At 32.7% G+C, this 19,885-nt stretch overlaps 2 protein-coding genes across 2 annotated transcripts; one reads left to right on the top strand and one right to left on the bottom strand.

The window, feature by feature from the left end:
* Positions 1–12,145: 12,145 nt before the first annotated feature.
* On the top strand, positions 12,146–16,907 carry LOC105786580 (zinc finger CCCH domain-containing protein 67). The gene is made up of 6 exons (XM_012613091.2): positions 12,146–12,702; positions 13,193–13,246; positions 13,753–13,872; positions 14,022–14,297; positions 15,429–15,701; positions 16,413–16,907. The coding sequence occupies exons 1-6, from the start codon at positions 12,298–12,300 to the stop codon at positions 16,614–16,616; spliced, it is 1,332 nt and encodes a 443-aa protein (XP_012468545.1). The 5' UTR covers positions 12,146–12,297; the 3' UTR covers positions 16,617–16,907.
* Positions 16,908–17,218: 311 nt separating this feature from the next.
* On the bottom strand, positions 17,219–18,933 carry LOC105770419 (adenine/guanine permease AZG2). The gene has a single exon (XM_012591619.2). The coding sequence runs from the start codon at positions 18,912–18,914 to the stop codon at positions 17,280–17,282; it is 1,635 nt and encodes a 544-aa protein (XP_012447073.1). The 5' UTR covers positions 18,915–18,933; the 3' UTR covers positions 17,219–17,279.
* Positions 18,934–19,885: the final 952 nt, after the last annotated feature.

The following is a 19,885-nucleotide window of genomic DNA, read 5'->3' on the forward strand; positions in this document are numbered from 1 at the left end:
GATTATTGCCCCTTCATTTCTGATTTAATTATTAACATTCTAACTTTAGGGCTTGATTTGCAATTTGATTTACTTTTGGTTTGTTATTATTATTATTATTATTATTATTATTATTATTATTAGGAATGAGACTTTGGCAAAGCTGGCAGAGACGGATGCTTTGGTTTTGAGTTTTTAGGTTTGAGATTATTATGCACAATTAAATGTGTAGGTTCTCGAATTTCATCATATACTATTGTTATGTGTGAATTTTAGATTGGTTAAAGTATCTAAGAGTCTTTGTATTATAGGAGTTTGATTAAATTAGTCTTTATATTATTAAAAGAATCAAATAAGTGTAAATTATCACAAGTTTACATTTATTGTATACAAAATGTCTTGATTATTTTTTAATTGCAGTTTAAATCCAAACAAAGATTTTATTTACAAAGCGATAAAAACTTTAAAAATATTAATGTTATTAAATGATAATTTATGTTTTTAAATTGTAAATGTTAATTTCATTCCAATTTGATCTTATTTGATTCTTTTTAATAGTAAAATTAAATCAATCCATTTAATAATAGAAGATTTAATTTGACTAGGTCCTTATAATAGGACCTCTCAAGTCGATTTAATTTGTAATTCTCTTTCAAAAAAAAGGTTTGATTTGAAAAGTTGACAAATTTAATTGGCGACTTGATGAGAAGGGCTTATATATTATTATCTTTGTTTTATATTTTTAATAATATCTATGTTTGACGTTTGTGATTGACTTTTCTAACAACGTTATCTTTAAAGTTTGAATTTGTATTCTTCAAATTGCTAAGGTATGTATTGATTACTCAAGAACAAGTGTTGATTCATGCCTCTTTAGTTTGTTCTGCGGCTGACTTCCAATGTATGGATATCAAACCCCTAGTGTCACACCCCTATCAATATCCATCCTTATACTAACTCGATCGTCGGGTCAAGATATCGGGATGCTACATTTGTTGCCGAAGCAACGACAGTCAAATTTAATTGGTTCTGAATACTTATTTAATCAATTTGATCAATTTAAACTTTTGATATGCCTTAATATAATTTTCGAGTCTTATATGAGTTTATTGCAACCTTTAAAATAGTACAAAAAGGAATAGGGGCTAATGTAAAATGTTCTCAAAATTTCGGGGTGACACCGGGGGGTTCCTCATCACGACGTCTCGTCATAACGTCACACACTGACTTATGTCGTCGCAACATGGTTCCTCCATCGTCACAACGAGAATACTATTTCACATGTTTTACCATATTTCAAGTTTTTAATATCTAAGTCCTTCAAAGCTCAAAATTCAATCAATTCAATTCATTTCACATATCATTCACATTTACCCATTTATAATCTCAAATCCACGTGATAAAACACGATATTCCATCAAAAATAGTAAAACTATTAAAAATGAACACAATTATCGAAATTTTACAAAATATGGCCATTAGAGGACTTACACTTACAAATAAAGTTTACTCTTACTACATACCATAACTATTGCCAACATATACCAATCAATCTATCCTTTAGGACTACCTTAATTCATTTTATAACCATCACTCACTTAGCACCTTAAATATATATTTTAACTTCTCTTATGTACTAGCAAGTCCATTATTTGCAACAACTTCTTAGCAAAATCACTTTTCTATCATTTTTTCCTCCTCCTCCTCCTCTCCATTCCACTTCCTTAATGTTTATATGTGTGTATATATATATATATATATATATATATATATGAATATTTGGTTTTAACATATCATGCTTATATGAAACATTAATTAAGGTTTTTGTAGCTACACACATACTCTTATCAAGGCTGTCCATTTGAGTGACAGTCACTAATTTATTTATTTCTTGGTCTATAGAATTTGAAATTAAAATCCGCTTGTTGTGTTTGAAACTAAATTCAATGAGATTTATACCATAAAATTTCATAATTTCTACTTAATTCAATTAATACAGCTTTTTTCTTTAAATCTTTCCTGTTTCTCTTGCTAGGCGACTCTATCCCTTATTTACTAAAAATTAAATATCTTTCAGTACAAGTCTCATATTATGTTTCCGTTTGTTTTCCTTGAAAATATATTCATTAATATTTTATTCATATACTAAATATTTTTTACAATTTATAATGATTTTCAAAATTATAACAAGGAACTGAAATCATTCTGTATTGTCTCACAAAATTTATTATATCTATTAATCTACAATTTCATTGCTTACAAATTTTCTTCTGTGAAAAACTAGATTTGGTAATATTTAATTTAATATTTTATTCAACCTATACCTCGATTTCTAAAATTTTGGTGAATTTTCAAAGTTGAACCTTTGTTGCTATCCATAATTGTTTTAATGCTAATTTTTACTTTCATGGTTTTTGTATTAACTTTCATTTAGACATACATAATCATTATACTTTTAATTATTGTCCAATTTAATCCTTAAAAGTCACTTATCATCAACATATAGTTTTATCATAACTTCTCTTATTTCAATTATAAATTTCACAAGTTTACAATTTAATCCCTAAGATCATGAAAATTCATTATTTACTATAAGTTCACTTTAACATCACTTTGTAAATAATTCACTAACACTCAACATTTCATTTAAACTTCAGTAACACAGTACTTTATTTCACACATAAATTTTTGCACACTTTACAATTTAATCCCTATTATAAAAATTTAATGTAACTTGAAATTTTCCCACACATTCACTTTTTATGTCATCACAATTTCATCACACTTCATTTGTATTCTCTTTTCAACATTCAGTTTCACATAACCTATTTTGTTTACTTTACAATTTAGTCCATTTTTCTACTACTTCAATATACCAATTTAATTTTCATACACAATATTTGCACATTCACAATTAATTCAACTATTTTAGCATACTCTATACTTGATTAAAATTAAATAAAGTAAAATTCTTGAAATACTTACCTTATCTCTTTAATTTCCTTGCTTTTTCCAAGATGATATTCTAACTCTCTAATGTCTCTACTTCACTTCTCCTTTTGGGTGGCTATGGAAATTTTCAAGGAATTTGAGAGAAAAAGTGAGACTTCATGGTAAATGACCAAATTGTAAAGAAATGAAAACCCCTCTTCATCTATTTATAACCAACGCAACATGCATGGAAGATGAGGGGATTTTCTACACTTTTCTTCAAAAATATCTCATTTAATTATTTAATTAAAATATTAAAATATCTTACAAAATAATAAAATAATCAACCAATCACAATTGAACACCTTTCATCCTTAATAATTATACCATATAAATATCTAATTTGAGTAATAACCATTTTACCCTTTACATTTCTTCAAAATTTAATTCTTGAGTCACTAATCACTTTTGATAAAATTGCAATTTAGTCCCTCGTATTTCTTTCACTTATTCAATTTGGTCCCTACATCGCAATTTCATATATTAAAAATTGGGCTATTTACTTTTGATCCTTTAACTTTTCTCAATATTTACACTTTAACCCCTTAAATTTTGAATAACTATACTCGTGTCTCAAAACTTTTGACATTATTACAATCTAATCCTTTCCTTAGATCAACATTCTTCTTAATTCGAAATTTTCTTTGGCATCACTTACCCCTTTTCTTTTATCATCTTTATATCTTCTTTTCATTTTACCAGTAAATCAATTATACACTATTTCAATTTAATACCACTTTTATAATATATCGATTTTAAGGGTGTTACACCTAGTATTGATATGTAGCCTCTAAATTGTTTTAAAAACATTTTAACACTTTAAAAACTTGTAAATGACTCAAAAATATTTGGTACATTATAAAATATATATAGAACATGTTTTATAATTATATAAAGTAAATATGAATAAACAAACAAATTACCTTTTCTTTTTTAGTTTCCCAAGGTATCTATTGGAGCAAGCTCAGTAACTAATCTTTCGCATTCGGTAGGCCCATTAAAGGGGTAGATGCTAGCCACAAGTTTTAAACAAATTACCTTTTCATATGCTTAAATGTTACACCCCTCGCTTGTCCCCGATGTTGGGATCAAATTACAGAATGCTACTGTACAAAATAAAACAATTACAAATAATTAATAGTCAAATTATATTAACTTCAATCATATCAAGCATTCAACACTATTTAAACCTTTTTACGTGTCTCAAATGAGCTTACGTGAGCTCTAAGATAGACTCGGGAATAAACAAGGATCAAAATACAACATTTTCAAAAGATAATGACACTTTTACAAAACAGGGGTCATACGACCATGTACCCAAGTTGTGTAACAAGCTGTAAGTGTGTAAAACTGGAGTCACACGGCCGTGTGTCTAGGATGTGTAACTCATTGTGGCCATGTGGGTCAACTTGTAAAAAATCATCAAATGCCACACGATCGTGTGGTTGGGTTGTGTAACTAACTGAGACCGTGTGAAAAACTAAATAACCAAATCTACAATACTCATACAGGTGTGTAACCAGCCCATGTGACAATCGGGAGTTGTGTGATTCTAATGCTTCATATTTACCAATGGACACACGATCGTGTCACTAGTCCGTGTGTGACACATGGTCGTGTGGTACAAAAATAGGTCACTTGAAGTTTGTTTTCAAAACTAACCATAATTAGCAATCCCAAATAAACATTTAACCACATATGACCTATTCAAAAGACTTCAAAACCACGCTAACACATCCTTCTCTAAACATTAAACTAATATGCCCTCCAAGGCACCACAACTTACTCAATTCAAAATGGTTAAATCAACACTTACCAAAACTTAATTATAACTAACTATATGCCATCAAACACCAATTCCAAACACATACAAGTAGCCACATTTCTAAAACCAAACAACATGCCAAGTTTGACATAAATGCTACAACAATGTCATACCTAACCATCATACCATTTCTACATCACAAATCATTTTCAAAATGCACTTAGAAGCAACATAGAATCCACATTCAAAGTTGCCATTCATTTAAACAATTAAGGCATACCAAAATAACTACATACACATTCATAACCATTACAACCATATTAGTACCAAAAGTCATATAAAGACTAAAGTGACAAGTCTTAAAACTAACATATCCACAACTACACCTATGTAAAAGACATATAGCCATTCATGTTGGACCTATACAACCACCAAAGTACATGCCACATCTAACCGAGCCAAAATGACCAAAACTCTACCGAATTGAATAGTGGATAGTGTGAGCTCTGACGTGATCCACTCAATGTGTTCGACAACCAACGATCCACAAAAAAAGAAAAGAAGAACAATTGTAAGGATTTTTGGATGCTTAGTAAGTTCGTACAGAAATCGATTTAACTTACCTTGACGTTAAATATTATAAGTAAATGAAATCACATAACATAAGCTGGGGTGAAGTCAAAATTTTTTTTAAGGGGGGCTAAAATTAAATTGTAATTTTTACAATAGTAAAAATGCAATTTCATCATTTTAATAGCCTATATCTTTATAATTTTCAAAGGATTAAATCACATTTTTATCATTTTTAGGAGGCAAAGTGCAATTTTACCTTTACTAAATTAAATTTTAAAAAAATTTATAAAACCTTAGCATTTCATACATATAACCATTGGTTTCACCTTTGATCTTGCCATTCGATTCAATTTCATTTAGTTACTGTTTTCACTCGAAGAACTATAGTAAAGTAGCCTCGAATACACGAGACTTAAATTGCTCACACGAGCTGTGAAATATATTGCTCACATGAGTTGTGAATTAGAACTTTGAACTTTACATGATGCTGCTCGCACGAGCTGGCAGAATCCGCAACACATGCAGGATCTCAACCATTGGTACTGGTACTTGTTACCCTTTAGACCCTAATGGCATGTCATTCGTATCTTAATCGTTTACTAAGTTCACACAGGCCTTAAATCAATCCTCGTATCGTTTTCATCATTATAAAAATCCATATTCATTCCATATCATCTAATTATTCACTCTAGGCACATATACTGCACTTTGCAATTTAGTCCCTTCAATACGAACAATTGTCATTTTAAAACAACTTAACTCACAAGTAATAATTAACACAATAATAACATGTATTAACAAGGTAAATCACATAAAAACTTATTTAAACAAAAAAGCAACAAGTACGACTTCAGGGACTACTGCGCAATTTTTCCTTTTCCACATTTATCTTCCGGTTGATTTAATTCTTGATCTATATAACAATTCATTTCAAAATTTTAGTTCCAATTATCTTAAAATATCTATTTCTATGCATATGAAAACTTAATTTCATCTTTCACAACTTCTCTAAAGTTTCACATTTTATTCAATTTAGTCCCTAAAACCGAAACTATCGTATCTTTCACATTTAAGCTTTGTTTTTCAATCTATTTTGCTATTTCATCCATTTATAACTCTCTAGAATTCATAATTATAGAAATTCCATGACAATTTCTAAATAATTACATTTTAGTCCCTAAACTCAAAACTAATCAATTTTAATTTACAAATTAGTCCTTTTCATATCTAAGCTTCAAATCTAACAATTTAGTATTGAAAGCTTTAAGATTCATCAATGGAAAGTTTTAAAATCTTAAAAATTTTGAGCAATAAAGTGTGAGTTAGCTAAATCGAGTTATCACGATCTTAAAAATATAAAAATTATAAGAAATAGGTTGAAAATCACTTACCAATTTGAAGAACAAACCTTGAAAACTCAAACCCTAACTTTCCTTAGCTATGGACGGTCAAAGAGGAGAGGAAAAGATGAAAATATGATGACAATGTCATCTTTTCTTTTTATTTTAACTTATATACCATAATTAACACTAATTAATTAAAGATTAAACTAATTAAGCTTTGTTTAATTATCAATAATCATAGCTATCTATATAAAATAATAGGTCTAATGAGGAAAAGATGAAAATATGATGACAATGTCATCTTTTCTTTTATTTTAACTTATATACCATAATTAACACTAATTAATTAAAGATTAAACTAATTAAGCTTTGTTTAATTATCAATAATCATAGTTATCTATATAAAATAATAGGTCTAATATTTTATTTGGTCCTTTAACTGAATAAAATTCCATAGTAATTAACTTTTACGATTTAGTCCTTGTACCTTAATTACTAACCGTTCATTGAAACTATCGGATAAAAATCAATATAATATTATACTAGACTCGTAAATATTATAAATAATATTTACTGACTTGATTATTAGAATACGAAGTTCCAAAACCACTGTTTTCAATACCATTGAAAATAGATTGTTACATTGAAGATTAATTTGTGATTGCAACCATGTAATATTATCCTTCTAATAAATTGTATAGTCACAATTACCAGTCCAACTGCTAAAGTATTAAATATTAGTAAAAATATAAATAATTTATACTCTAATACGTTTTATAATGTATGCTTATAATTTTACCTTTTAATAAGAGAAAATTGTGTTCAACAACATGCTTATAATAGTAAAATCATAGGATAAATTACGGTAGAGGTCATTCAACTATGGGTTTTTTTTTTTTGTCAGTCAACCATGAAAAGTTATAAAATGGTCACTCAACTATTAATAAATTTCTTTTTTGGTCATCCAACTATGAAAAGTTACAAAATAGTCACCCAACTATTCAATTTTGTCTTGTTTGGTCACTAGCTGGCTAACGTAAAAATGAAAACACCCAAAAATCCAAGATAGTAAGGTGGCCAAAAAAGAAAATTATTAATAGTTGAGTGATCATTTTATAACTTTTCATAGTTAGGTGACCAAAAAAAGGAAAAAAATCATAGTTGGGTGACTACTAATGTAGTTTACCCAAACTTATAAGGCAACCATTTATCTCCATGTTCTCCTATTTGCACGCTATACATACACTCTACATAAGCATGCCAAAACAACATACCCCTAATTGTATCTTGTGATCATTCAGAAATCAACTAACAACAAGGCATACATTACATGAATTTTTATTGTTGAACATTTTTGGCATCAACACACCTCTGATCATTTAGAGGATGTAAGATCTAGCATTTTTGAAGAATTTAAATAGGAGATACATCTTATAGGAGCTCTTTAAATGCCTCATCAACCATTTAACCCGTAAACCCATGTAATCAACCTTAGTGTTAGTAAACATATTGAACACATTAACGAGAAATATTCAAAAATTGAATGTAGAAGTTCTTGTTATTGGTAGATTATTGATTGAAAGCATGTCAATAACATTACATATTTTATCGTTATCATATGTTCACCTCGTGAGAGATGAAAAGTATGAGTCTCTATCATTCAATCAAAATGGAAATAAATACCGGCAAAAATGACATATTTCTAGTTTGACTAATGTGATGAAAATCAACTTCTTTTGTGTGATCAAGGACCAAGTTGTGACATACTTTTATTTCTATATTATTGTGACATTAATTGTTCGTACACATTGGGCAATAGATCCTTCCGATCACAATAAAAATTAAGTCAATTTAAAACTTCAAAATTCAGATTTAGTTTAAGTGAGAAATTGAAAAGCACGTGCCACATCGTGATGAGGCGTTTCGTCATCAGGATGAAGAATGACCGCGTCGTCGGTACGAGGGTTTTTTATTATTGTAATAAAATTTTGATTATATAAAATGAAAACATAGAAATGAAAAAAAAATTATTAGTATAATTAATTTACCGAATCTCAAAAAAATTACCCATCCAAATCCTTGGTTGATTCAATTCAACAGCCAAAACCAAAAAAAGAAGAAAAAAAACCCCTTTCAGTCAAAAGAACCTATTGATTTTGTGTTCTTCGATTCAATCCCTAAACCCATTCAATCGATTTTCGATTGTTGTTGATTTATTTTGTGTTTTTCTGAATCGATTTTATTTATTGAAATTTTAAAATTGATTTGAGAATCTTAAACTCTCAAATCGATCCTGTATTAAAAAAATGCAGAAATAAAAAAAAATTAACTGTTTCATTTTCTAAAATCGATATATATCATTTAAGAAAAAAGTCGAAATCTTTGAATCATTAACTTGCCTTGGTAATTTAAAGATATGTATGTATGTTGTTTGGGTTTAGCATTGCTTAGTGCCTTGTATATGTATCGAAATATTTGTGATAAATTAACAATTTGTTATATGAAATATACATGAACGAACACAATGCTACAGGGGAGATATATGAAATATTTCAGTGATCAACATGGTTGCTCTAGGTTCTACTATGAAATATTTCAATGACTAAACATTGAAATGTTTTAAATAATTGTGTTAAAAGATAATTTCTTTATTATATTTTTTAAAAATCTCAGATGCCACATGGCAGATAACGATTGGCTCCAAAATTTTTTTAGACCAACTATGGTAACAAAAATTACCAAAAAAATAAGTGTAAGAACCTGAATGAGAAATACGTTAAAGTTTGGGCAAAATACCATTAAAAGCTATTTTTTAAAAAAATTTACTGAAATGGGCCCGGTAAATAAATATTTACCAGAATGGCCCAATTCCCCGAAAGCGCGTCCACGTCAGAGCGCTTCTTCTGACGTGGCTAGAAAACGCATCCTTGGAGGAGCGTTTTATCTACGTGGACACAAAGCGCGCCCTTAAGGACGCGTTTTCTTACCACGTCAGCAAAGCGCGCTGATGTGGACGCGTTTTGCCCGCGCGTGAATAGTAGCAATGGCTACTTGTTTGACCGTTGGTAACCCCCCCAACGGTAAAAAAAACTATAAAAACCCCCTTTTCAATTTTTTACAACTTAATCCTTTCTCTCAAATTCTCCCAAATTCTCTCTAATATTCTCTCAAATTCTTCTCAAATTCCTCTCAAATTCCTCTCAAATTATTTTTAAAAAAGCTTTAATTTTTAATTATTTTTAAAAAAGTTTTGAATTTTATTTTTTTGAATTTTTTTTAGATCGTAAAAATTTGATCGTGTTAGCAATGGTCGGGGAATTAATTCGTCTTGATGACAAGCACATATCCATCGAGCAAATGAAAATGGTAAGTGTTAAATTTAATTTTTAAATATTATTTAAGATATTTTTTATTTATGTAATTTTAAATAATTATTATTTTATTATTTGTTATAAAAGTCTGTAGATCGGATATTGTAATGCTATATCCGCAACATGCATGGTCCTCCATCACCGTTGGTAGAGAACTACTTGCGGGAAGCGGGTTTTTGGCACGTGGCGATGGTAGGTTAGGGATGCAAGTTGGACCCGAAACTCATCAGTGCGTTGATTGAGAGGCGGAGACCCGAGACGCACACATTCCATCTTCCATGTGGAGAATGTACTATCACTTTGGAATATGTCAATTTGCAATTGGGATTGTCGGTGGACGGGTACGCAGTCACCGGGTCTGTTCAATCTGGCGATTAGGGAGCGGTATGCTACGAGCTTTTAGGCACTATTCCGGAGAATATTAACGGAGGTCGAATCGAGATGGGCTGGTTACGAGACACATTTCCGAATCCGGATGATGATTCTACCGAATTAAAAAGAATCTGATATGCTTGGGCATACATTCTTCAGATAATTGGAGGTTATCTGATGCCGAACTTGTCACGGAACCTTGTACATCTAAGATGGCTGCTGAAACTCGTTGATTTTAGAGCAGCTGGTGAATTGAGTTGGGGGTCTGCCATTTTGGCCACATTGTACCAGGAGATGTGCGAGGCGACGCGACCAAGTAAAGTGAAAATCGGAGGTTGTCTGTCACTACTGCAGTCATGGGCACCGTTTCGCTTTCCATTTTTACGTCCTCGAGTGGACCACCCATATACATTCTCACTCATAACGAGGTAAATTTTATATTAGATTTTACAATTATTACGTATATTTAAAATATAATAGTATGCTAAAAATTTATTTAATTAGGTGGAACCATTCGGTAAGTTATGCTCGATTACCTACCTCTCTTGAAGATATACGGCTTCTATTAGACCAACAGTCGAAAGCACAAGTATTAAATAAAATAGATATTTCCATCATGAGCTAGTCAATTGGTATTTAGTATTTAGTATTTAGTATATATAACTAATATTTCCATCATGTTAATATAGTTTCAATAGACACCATACGAGGATTCGGCAATTCGGGCAGTAATTCCGGATGAGTACTTCCAAAATCCAAACGCTTGGCATGTGAAAGTCGCATTGGTCAACTATCCGACCGTGGAGATGCACCAGTCGAACAGAGAATTACGGCAATTTGGATTCCGAAAACCGATCTCCGTGGCACTTGAGGTGTTGGATGATCATCACAAAATCAACATACGACAATTGCATACGGATTAGCCAAGATTCTGGTCACACTACATCCAAATGTGGGAAGACCGGTATGATTATATACCTACTCGGGAATCGATCATCGTTCCTGAGTTAGCGTGCGTGCCAAAATACATGCATGGTTTAGGATCCATGGCAAGTCGTATTTACTGTCGGCAGAGGAGAGACAGCAACAATTACGTGTCCAAAGGGAACGATGTGGCCCTTTAAATCCAAGAAGAAGGGACGACGAAGCAGGCCCATCAACGAGGCCCAGACAATCACCCGGCCCATTATCAGCACCCATACAATCACCAGGCCCAGCAACAGCACCGACACAGTCACCCAACCCAGTAGTTCAACCGACGATATCCACGGTACAGCCTTTTCATATGATGTCAGGTGCGTATTCTAGCCCTTTTATGTATCCTAGCCCTGATATGTTTCCTTTTTCTAGTCCTATGGCAGGTTGGAGTCAATGGCCCGGTTCATCTCCATTTTCGATTACGCTGAGCGGACCGCCGATGTCTAGGCCAGCATCACACGAGGGATCGCAAGAGGGGCCGTCAGGGAGCTCTTCTTTTTTTCAATCTCCATCACCGTAAAGCGCACTTTCTGTCTACGTAGGCAAAACGCTTCCTCAAGGACGCGTTTTTCTGCTACGTGACAACACGCTGACGTAAATGCGTTTTCAGGAAAATAGGGTCATTCCAGTAATTAATTATTTACTGGACCTATTTTAATAATTTTTTTTTAAAATGGTTTCTATAGGTAAAGTTTGGGGCTTTTTTTGGTTTAAGTCTTATTGAATTATTATTTCTATATTATGGATTCTTTTCTCTTAACCTTTTAGCTGCCTTTTCGTCATGTTCAGACACACACTTTAGCACTTGCATGCCATTTCCCAATAACAAAGTCTCTATCCTTTATAGTTTATTCTTTTTCTTTTCTCTCCTTTTTTTTTTTTCCAAATTTTAGGGGTTTTTTTTTTTTTGAAATGTTGATTTACGATGTCACAATCTGAAGAAACCACTCACACCGATTCCGCCCTTCTGAGTTTAGGGCTTAACTCGACCGATCCGACTCCGATTCCCCTCGACGAGTCACCGTCTGATCTCAATCACTCGGTTAAGGAAACCGACCACCACGAAAACAATCTCGAACAGCAGCTGAATAACCTCGATTTGAAGGAAGAGGACGAGGAGAAAGATGAGGTAGAGACACAAAACGACGTTGAAGAGGAGGAGGACATAATCGAGAATGAGAATGATGATGATGTGAAGAAGGATGAAGAAAGGAGGACAATTTATCCGGTGAGACCGGAAGCAGAGGACTGTGCTTATTATATGAAAACCGGACTTTGCAAATTTGGATTCAATTGCAAGTTCAATCACCCTGTTCGAAGGAAGAACCAGGTCTTTTTTCTCACTTCATTGTTAGTCCGTTTCATTTTATGCTGAAAATGCTCTCTCTTTAGCTGAACAGAAACTATCTTTTTGCTTGATTGATTTTTTTTTCCAGTTGTTTGTTTATGCTGTGAGCCTGTGAGTGTTGAAGTTTCATTTGTTTCAGTTGTTAATTCTTGTGCCTTGAGGAAAATGTAACCATTTCTACTTCTGTCAGCTTGTGAGGGCAAAAAACTGTCTTTTCGTCTTTTCACTCTGACGTAGCTCTTAATTAATTACCAGCTGATATATAATTTAGTATTGGGATATGTTATTCAAACAAAGGAAGTTTTGATTTTTGGGCCTTGTGCTTCACATAGGTACCCTACCCTATCCCTTAACAATTAGTGATTTTGGTTGTTTTATTGTTTTATAGTTGACTTGTTTGAAACATACCTATTATCCATTTTATTCTGACTTTTTTTTCATTCTGGGTGTTTTGGAATTATGTTGTCTGAAGGCTGTTAAGGAAAAGGATGAATCAACAGAGAAAACAAACCAACAAGAATGCAAGGTCAATCTTCGTAATTTATGTTTGCAAAATGTGCTCTTTACGATCGTAACTGCTATCACGTTGATGAGTGTTACTAATTTGATTTTCAACTGTTTTTTATGTTCGGTTTTGTTTTGGATCAGTTTGAGTAGTTGAACACATTTGACGAGTTTATTTTTGAGATTAAGTTCTTTGCTTCCTGAGGATGAAATTCTTTTGAATTTATGCTGCTTCTTTTCAGGAATTTTATGACTGAATCTGTGTATATTTTTTCATTCTTTCAATGAAGCCGCCTTTTATAGCATTGTCATTGCATTTCAAGTGCCTAATGTTAATATCTTTAATCACTGGTTCTAATAAATCTTGTTTTTAGACTGGTTTACTTTGGCCCATAACATATTTGTTCCTGCTTGTTCAGCTGCTTCGGAAGTTCATATTTATCTATTTTAATCTATGTGTATATAAGAAATGTGCACAGTTTGATAGTAACATTTCTGTAGTTTTACAATTTTGCTTGAGATTTTCAGTACTACCTAAGAACTGGTGGATGTAAGTTTGGGAAGGCTTGCAGATACAACCACTCAAAACAAAATTCTTCAGTGAGTCCTATCTTAGAGCTTAACTTTCTGGGGCTGCCCATCCGAAAGGTGTTAATTTTGTCTTTACACTATCAGTGGAACTTTAGCAAATTCCATAATTTCATTTTTCCTACGATCCTTCAAATCTTATGAGATATATATTTTGTGATTAATTGGAGTAATCATTTTGGAAATTTGAATTTTTTAATTCATCACAGGGAGAGAAAGAGTGCCCCTATTACATGCGTAATGGGTCCTGCAAGTATGGAGCCAACTGCAGGTTTAATCATCCTGATCCTAAACTTGCTGGAGCTTGTGAACCACCTTCAGGATACGGTAATGGTGGATCTGTTTCATTGCAAGCTGCGTCACAAGTGAATATGGTATCCTGGTCAGCACCAATGACATTAAATGATAGTGCTGCCTATTTGCCAATTATGTTTTCACCAACTCAAGGTGTTCCACCTCCAAATCCAGAATGGAATGGGTATCAGGTACTACCATGGCTCTTATGTTGTTTAAAGTTTCTGTTCATATATTCTATAGCATGTATTAAACTTATATTAGCATACTATAGTTGCTAATATCTTAGCATTGCAATGGTCCTTACCTTCCTCTTGAAATGCACACCTGATTTTAAAATGTTCTCCTAGATTCTTGAATTCATACCTTGAAGTATCCAGTATGTATCACCATATTGATGACTCTGAATTGTGTAAAAATGCTTCTGCACCTTCAATATATAAATTGCATGAATGAAATGGATAATCTGGTTTAGGATGTCATGATCCCATACACTGATAACTAATAAATTTATTTTGTAATTCTTACTGGCAATAGCAAACAACCATATTCAGGTAATAAATGGAATATTTCAATTCTGAAGGTCAGATGGTTAAAACTAGTTCTAGAGTTGTCCTGAGGGAACTCTTTAAGATTACTAACTTGAATAATTTATTTTTCAATTTGGAACTCATGAAACTAACTGTCATTTTCTGCATTGATACAAAAGAATCAGTATAAATGGTATATAGAACTAATAAGTGCATGTAAGGAACTTGTTAGCAAAAACCATATTATACTTGGCCGGCTTCAAGGTTTTTGTTGAAAATCCTACTTTCACTTTTCTCATCATGCAGTTTGGTCACTTTGTTATCTCAAGGTCTGAAATGCTTGCAAATGTAAGCAGAGTCATGTAGAGACAATGCACAGGATGTGGAAAAACACTCCATTTTCATGCTTATTCAACTGAAGAAAACTGTTATATTCACGCTTGTCGTAGTCTAATATGTTGAGACTTGCACCAAAGTAGACTAAGTAGAACCTTGGTGTTGGTTAAGTTACATGGATGATGGATTGTTTTATTTGGCTCTAAAATAGACTTGCACCAAAGTAGGCCAAGTAGAACCTTTGTCCAATGTGTATTTATTACTTGGTTGACTTTTTTACCTTTTGTTTATTTTACTACGACCTATTCTTAAAGAAGCCCGTGCTTTACATTGCCTCGTAAGTCTGAAATTGGTTCTGCATATTATTTTCTTCTCCCAGAAATTAGATATGCTTAATGAAAACTTATAACCAATATGGTTCTGCATAATGAGTTGATTTTGTTGTGCCTTATCAAGACAACTCTATATCCGCCACTGGAAAGGGGTTTGCATCCAACTCCAGCGTATGTAATGAGCAACCCATCAACTGAAACCACTGCCTATACTCATCATCAGCTACAGATGGTGGTTGATGATTTCCCTGAACGGCCTGGCCAACCCGAGTGCAGTTACTTCCTCAAAACTGGGGACTGTAAGTTCAAATCTAATTGCAAATATCATCATCCAAAAAATCGTGTTCCAAAGCCAACTCCATGTGCTCTCAGCGACAAGGGCTTGCCATTGAGACCCGTAAGTTTTTTCTCTTTTAGATTGTGCTGCTTTTGAAATATATATAAACCAGGTAGATACTTTTAAAGTTTTCTTTGTATGTGGAAAATGAAAACATACGTAATTCACGTAACTACAAATGTTTCACAATTCCTGTTTCGTACTTACTTAGTGCAATTCCAACTCTCCGTATCTCCTCTTATATTTTGAAACAAAGCTCCTTATGAGAAATCAACAAAAAATTGCATATTTTAGAAGTTGCAACTTGATTCATATAAACTAGGCAACGATTAAAACCTAATGTACTGTTAGGCTCCGAGATTAACCCTGATAACATACATTACTCTTTTAGCATTTTGTTCCTGCAAATGATTCGTGTTTTTAGTGAAGACAATAAATTCGGTAAAAGTACCATGGAAGGTCTTGTACTAAGAGTTGATTGCATTTTGTCCTTTTACTCAAAAAAGGGGTAAATTGGTTTTTTTATTAAAAATTTTATCCATTTTTACTGTTAAAAATTGAAATGTTACACATGACGTGCTACATGTACTTCATATTGATATACAGGGATCAGTTTTTAACAGTAGAAATAGATGGAAATTTTTTAGTAGAGGAGACATGTAATCTAACTCTTAGTATAAGGGCGTCCATGGTACTTATACCGAATAAATTCTCATTTCTCATTGTGCTTAACGTTTAATGCTTTCTCGGTTTCATATTTTTGGAATCCAGGATCAAAGCATCTGCTCATACTATAGTCGATACGGCATTTGCAAATTTGGGCCAGCCTGTAAATTTGACCATTCAATACAGGCAACTCCTCCAACAGTGTCTGGACTAGATCAGCCTCGACCGTTCAGCCATTCCACCGCTACAGAACAAGCTGGAATTGCCAGAAGCAACCGTGCTGATACCGCAGTTCAGCAGTCTGTGTAAAACAAGGATTCTTCGATCAAAGGTCCATACCGCTTAGATCTCTCACATTATTATCAAGGATTCTGAATTTTCCCTTTTTTTCAACCGGAAAAGTCAATTCGACCCTCTTTCTTCGTGTTTCGGTAGCCATAAACTTTTCAGGGAATGTCATTATATATTAACAGTATATACTTAAATGTATTGTTTTTGCTAGTGCTAGTGCTTGAAGCTGAAAATGAAATCCAGAAAAATGTAAATTATGGCAGATTTTTCACGTTATCTTAGGAACTAATGCAAGTGAAAGTTTGAACATCTTTTACTTCTAGGGCCGGGGCGGGTGGCGGTGCGGCTTATATATATTTTTTTATTTTTGAAATATCATAATATTTTAATGAGTTAATTGCATAAACATCCTCAAGCTATTGCCCTAATTTTGAATTGGTCCTAAAACTTCAAAACATTTTAATTATCTTCTCAAACTATTAATTTCATATCAATATGCAAAATATTGCTGCAGTAAAACTAAAAAAAAGAGTGAATGATGGTTATATTAAAAAACACTCAAAAACTATGATATTACAACACAATTTTCCTGCAAAAACATTAAAAAAAAAAACACATAATTTTTAACAAGAAAATTGCATCATACTAATCAAAAACTTGTTTTCTTTTTTCTCTACAAATTCAAATGATTTCAACCATTGATTCAACCCCATTGGACACTTGATTTTGTTCTTTGATCACCATTTTCCTCATCTTATTCACCCATTTGATAAACCCCAACATTAAATCATATAAACTAAGTGCAATATAAACCCCAATACCACCAATAATGCCATTAGCAATAGAATAAGTCAATGGCATAATCGACATTGTAACAAAAGCAGGGACTGCTTCTTTAATATTCTCCCAATTTATATCTTTCACCACTTTCATCATCATCACACCAACAATCACTAATGAAGGTCCAATAGCCCATGGTGGTACACTTGTCAACAACGGCGTAAAAAACAACGATAAGAAGAAATAAAAGGCGATAACGACAGCAGTTAATCCTGTTCGACCCCCTTCTTTAATCCCGGCAGATGATTCAACGTAAGTAGCTACAGGTGAAACCCCTAACGCCGAACCGACGATAGTCGAACTAGCATCAACAATGTATGCTAAATATTCACCTTCAAAACTCCCTTTATCATCCAAAAACCCCCCAATTTCAGCCATGGTGTATAATGTACCAGTTGTAGCAAGCACATCAACATATAACAATGTGACCAAAGCAATCCAGACTTCAGGCCTATTGAAATGACTAAAACTTATAACCCCAAAAGTGGACTCTATTTTATGAAAATCCACTACTTTTTTGAAATAGTTATAATTTGTATCACCTAGTGGGGTTTTTGGGAAAATTGTAAAAGAAGTCCCTCTAATCCATGAAACTAATGTGATAAATGAAATACCATAAATCATACTTCCTTTAATCTCTTTCATTAAGCCATAACAAGTCATTAAAAACCCCACCATGGCTAACCAAAATGTGGGGCTTCTCATTTTGCCCCCTACACAAGTGTTTGAAATAGGGTCAATTTTAGCACAAGCTGAGATAGTGACCAATGTGGTTGGGTCAGGTCCTATAAGGCCAACCCCTTGGTGTATCTGTAACCCTACAAATGCAATAAACAAACCAATCCCTGCCCCACAAGCTAACCTAACTGGTTTAGGCATGAGCCTAGCTATCTTGGCTCTAACCCCTAATGTTGATATGGCTAGAAAAGCACACCCTTCAATTAAAACCATTGCCAAGGCTGTTTGATATGATATAGACCCAGATCCATGGAACCCCACTAAGTTATAAGCCAAATAAGCATTAGGTCCCATACCAGGAGCTAACCCCAATGGCAAATTGGCTAACACTCCCATTGCAAATGACCCAATCATGGCTGATAAAATAGTGGCTACAACAAGATCACTCTTGGTTTTCGATACACAGTTATCGTACCCCAGATTAGGCTTCAACATACAGTCCGGCGAAGCTGCCGTTTGGTTAGCCGGAACCGTACAATCAGCCATCAAACAAGTGCCACCGGAATCAGCGATGATGGTGGCGTTGACCGTGATGATATAAACCATTGTTAAGAAAGTTGCTGTGCCAGCTCTTATTTCCCTTGTGAAACAAGTTTTCCTTGCTTCAAGCTTGAAGAACTTGCCAACTTTGCTCTTTGAAATTGCATCATTGACACTCATTTCTATTTTCTTCCATGAATTTGAGAGCTTTTTCAATGAAGCCCCAAACCCCATTTCTCCACACGTTTCACCTCCCATGTCTATGGTGGTTTTTAGATTTCTCTGAGTAATAATGTCAAATAATGGAAGGGAATCCTATTAGATTTTATAACCCATTTCAATCTCCTTACCTGGCTACTTTATATATAATATTATATATTTTATATGTCAAAAGCTGCTTCCTATGTTAACTTATCCGTCAGCTGTGATATTAAATATAACGAGGAGGTAAAAGTATATACTAGAGGTTATATTGTAATTTATCCATTCTATTTAAAAACAGATAAATTAGTTCATGTATATTAGATCAAAAAATAAATTAGTGTTTTCTATTAAAAGTTTCATTTATCTGTATTATTAAAAACTAGTGTGACTGACAAAATAATCAAACAGTGGCACGTGGTGTGCCGCATTAACCTCATGCTAATGTATAGAGACCAATTTTTAATAATAGAAATGGATGAAATTTTTAACAGAATGATTAATTTGCTCATTGATCTAATGTATAAGGACTAATTTAAGTAGATGACAAAATGTAGCCTAACTCGTAGTACAATAACCTTCATAATACTTTTGGTGAGATATATTTCTACTGCATGAATATTTCAGATCTAACCTACTAAAACAATCGAACAATGCTGTTAAAATTTAGAAACTTATGTCATGTATGATAAAAATATTTTATTTTAATACTTCTACGCAAAAAATTTAAAAGGTCAAAATATGTTCCAAATCATTGTACTTTTTGCATGTTTGGAATTTAGTCCATTTACTTTTATTTCCAGAATTTAGTCCCTTTATTTTTCGGATTTAAAATTTCAGGTTCAATTGTTAAAATCATTAAAAATATCATGTTAAAGTTATTGGTATGATATTTTGAAATAATAAAATATTCACTTGGTAGCCCTGTAAAAAAAAACATTGTAATGGACTTGAATTTGAATAATTTTAATTGCATTAATAATTGGATTTGTATAATCCAAAAGTAGAGGACTAAATTCTTAGAAATA

Source organism: Gossypium raimondii, chromosome 7 (genome assembly GCF_025698545.1).
Source record: "Gossypium raimondii isolate GPD5lz chromosome 7, ASM2569854v1, whole genome shotgun sequence".
Taxonomy (NCBI): domain Eukaryota; kingdom Viridiplantae; phylum Streptophyta; class Magnoliopsida; order Malvales; family Malvaceae; genus Gossypium; species Gossypium raimondii.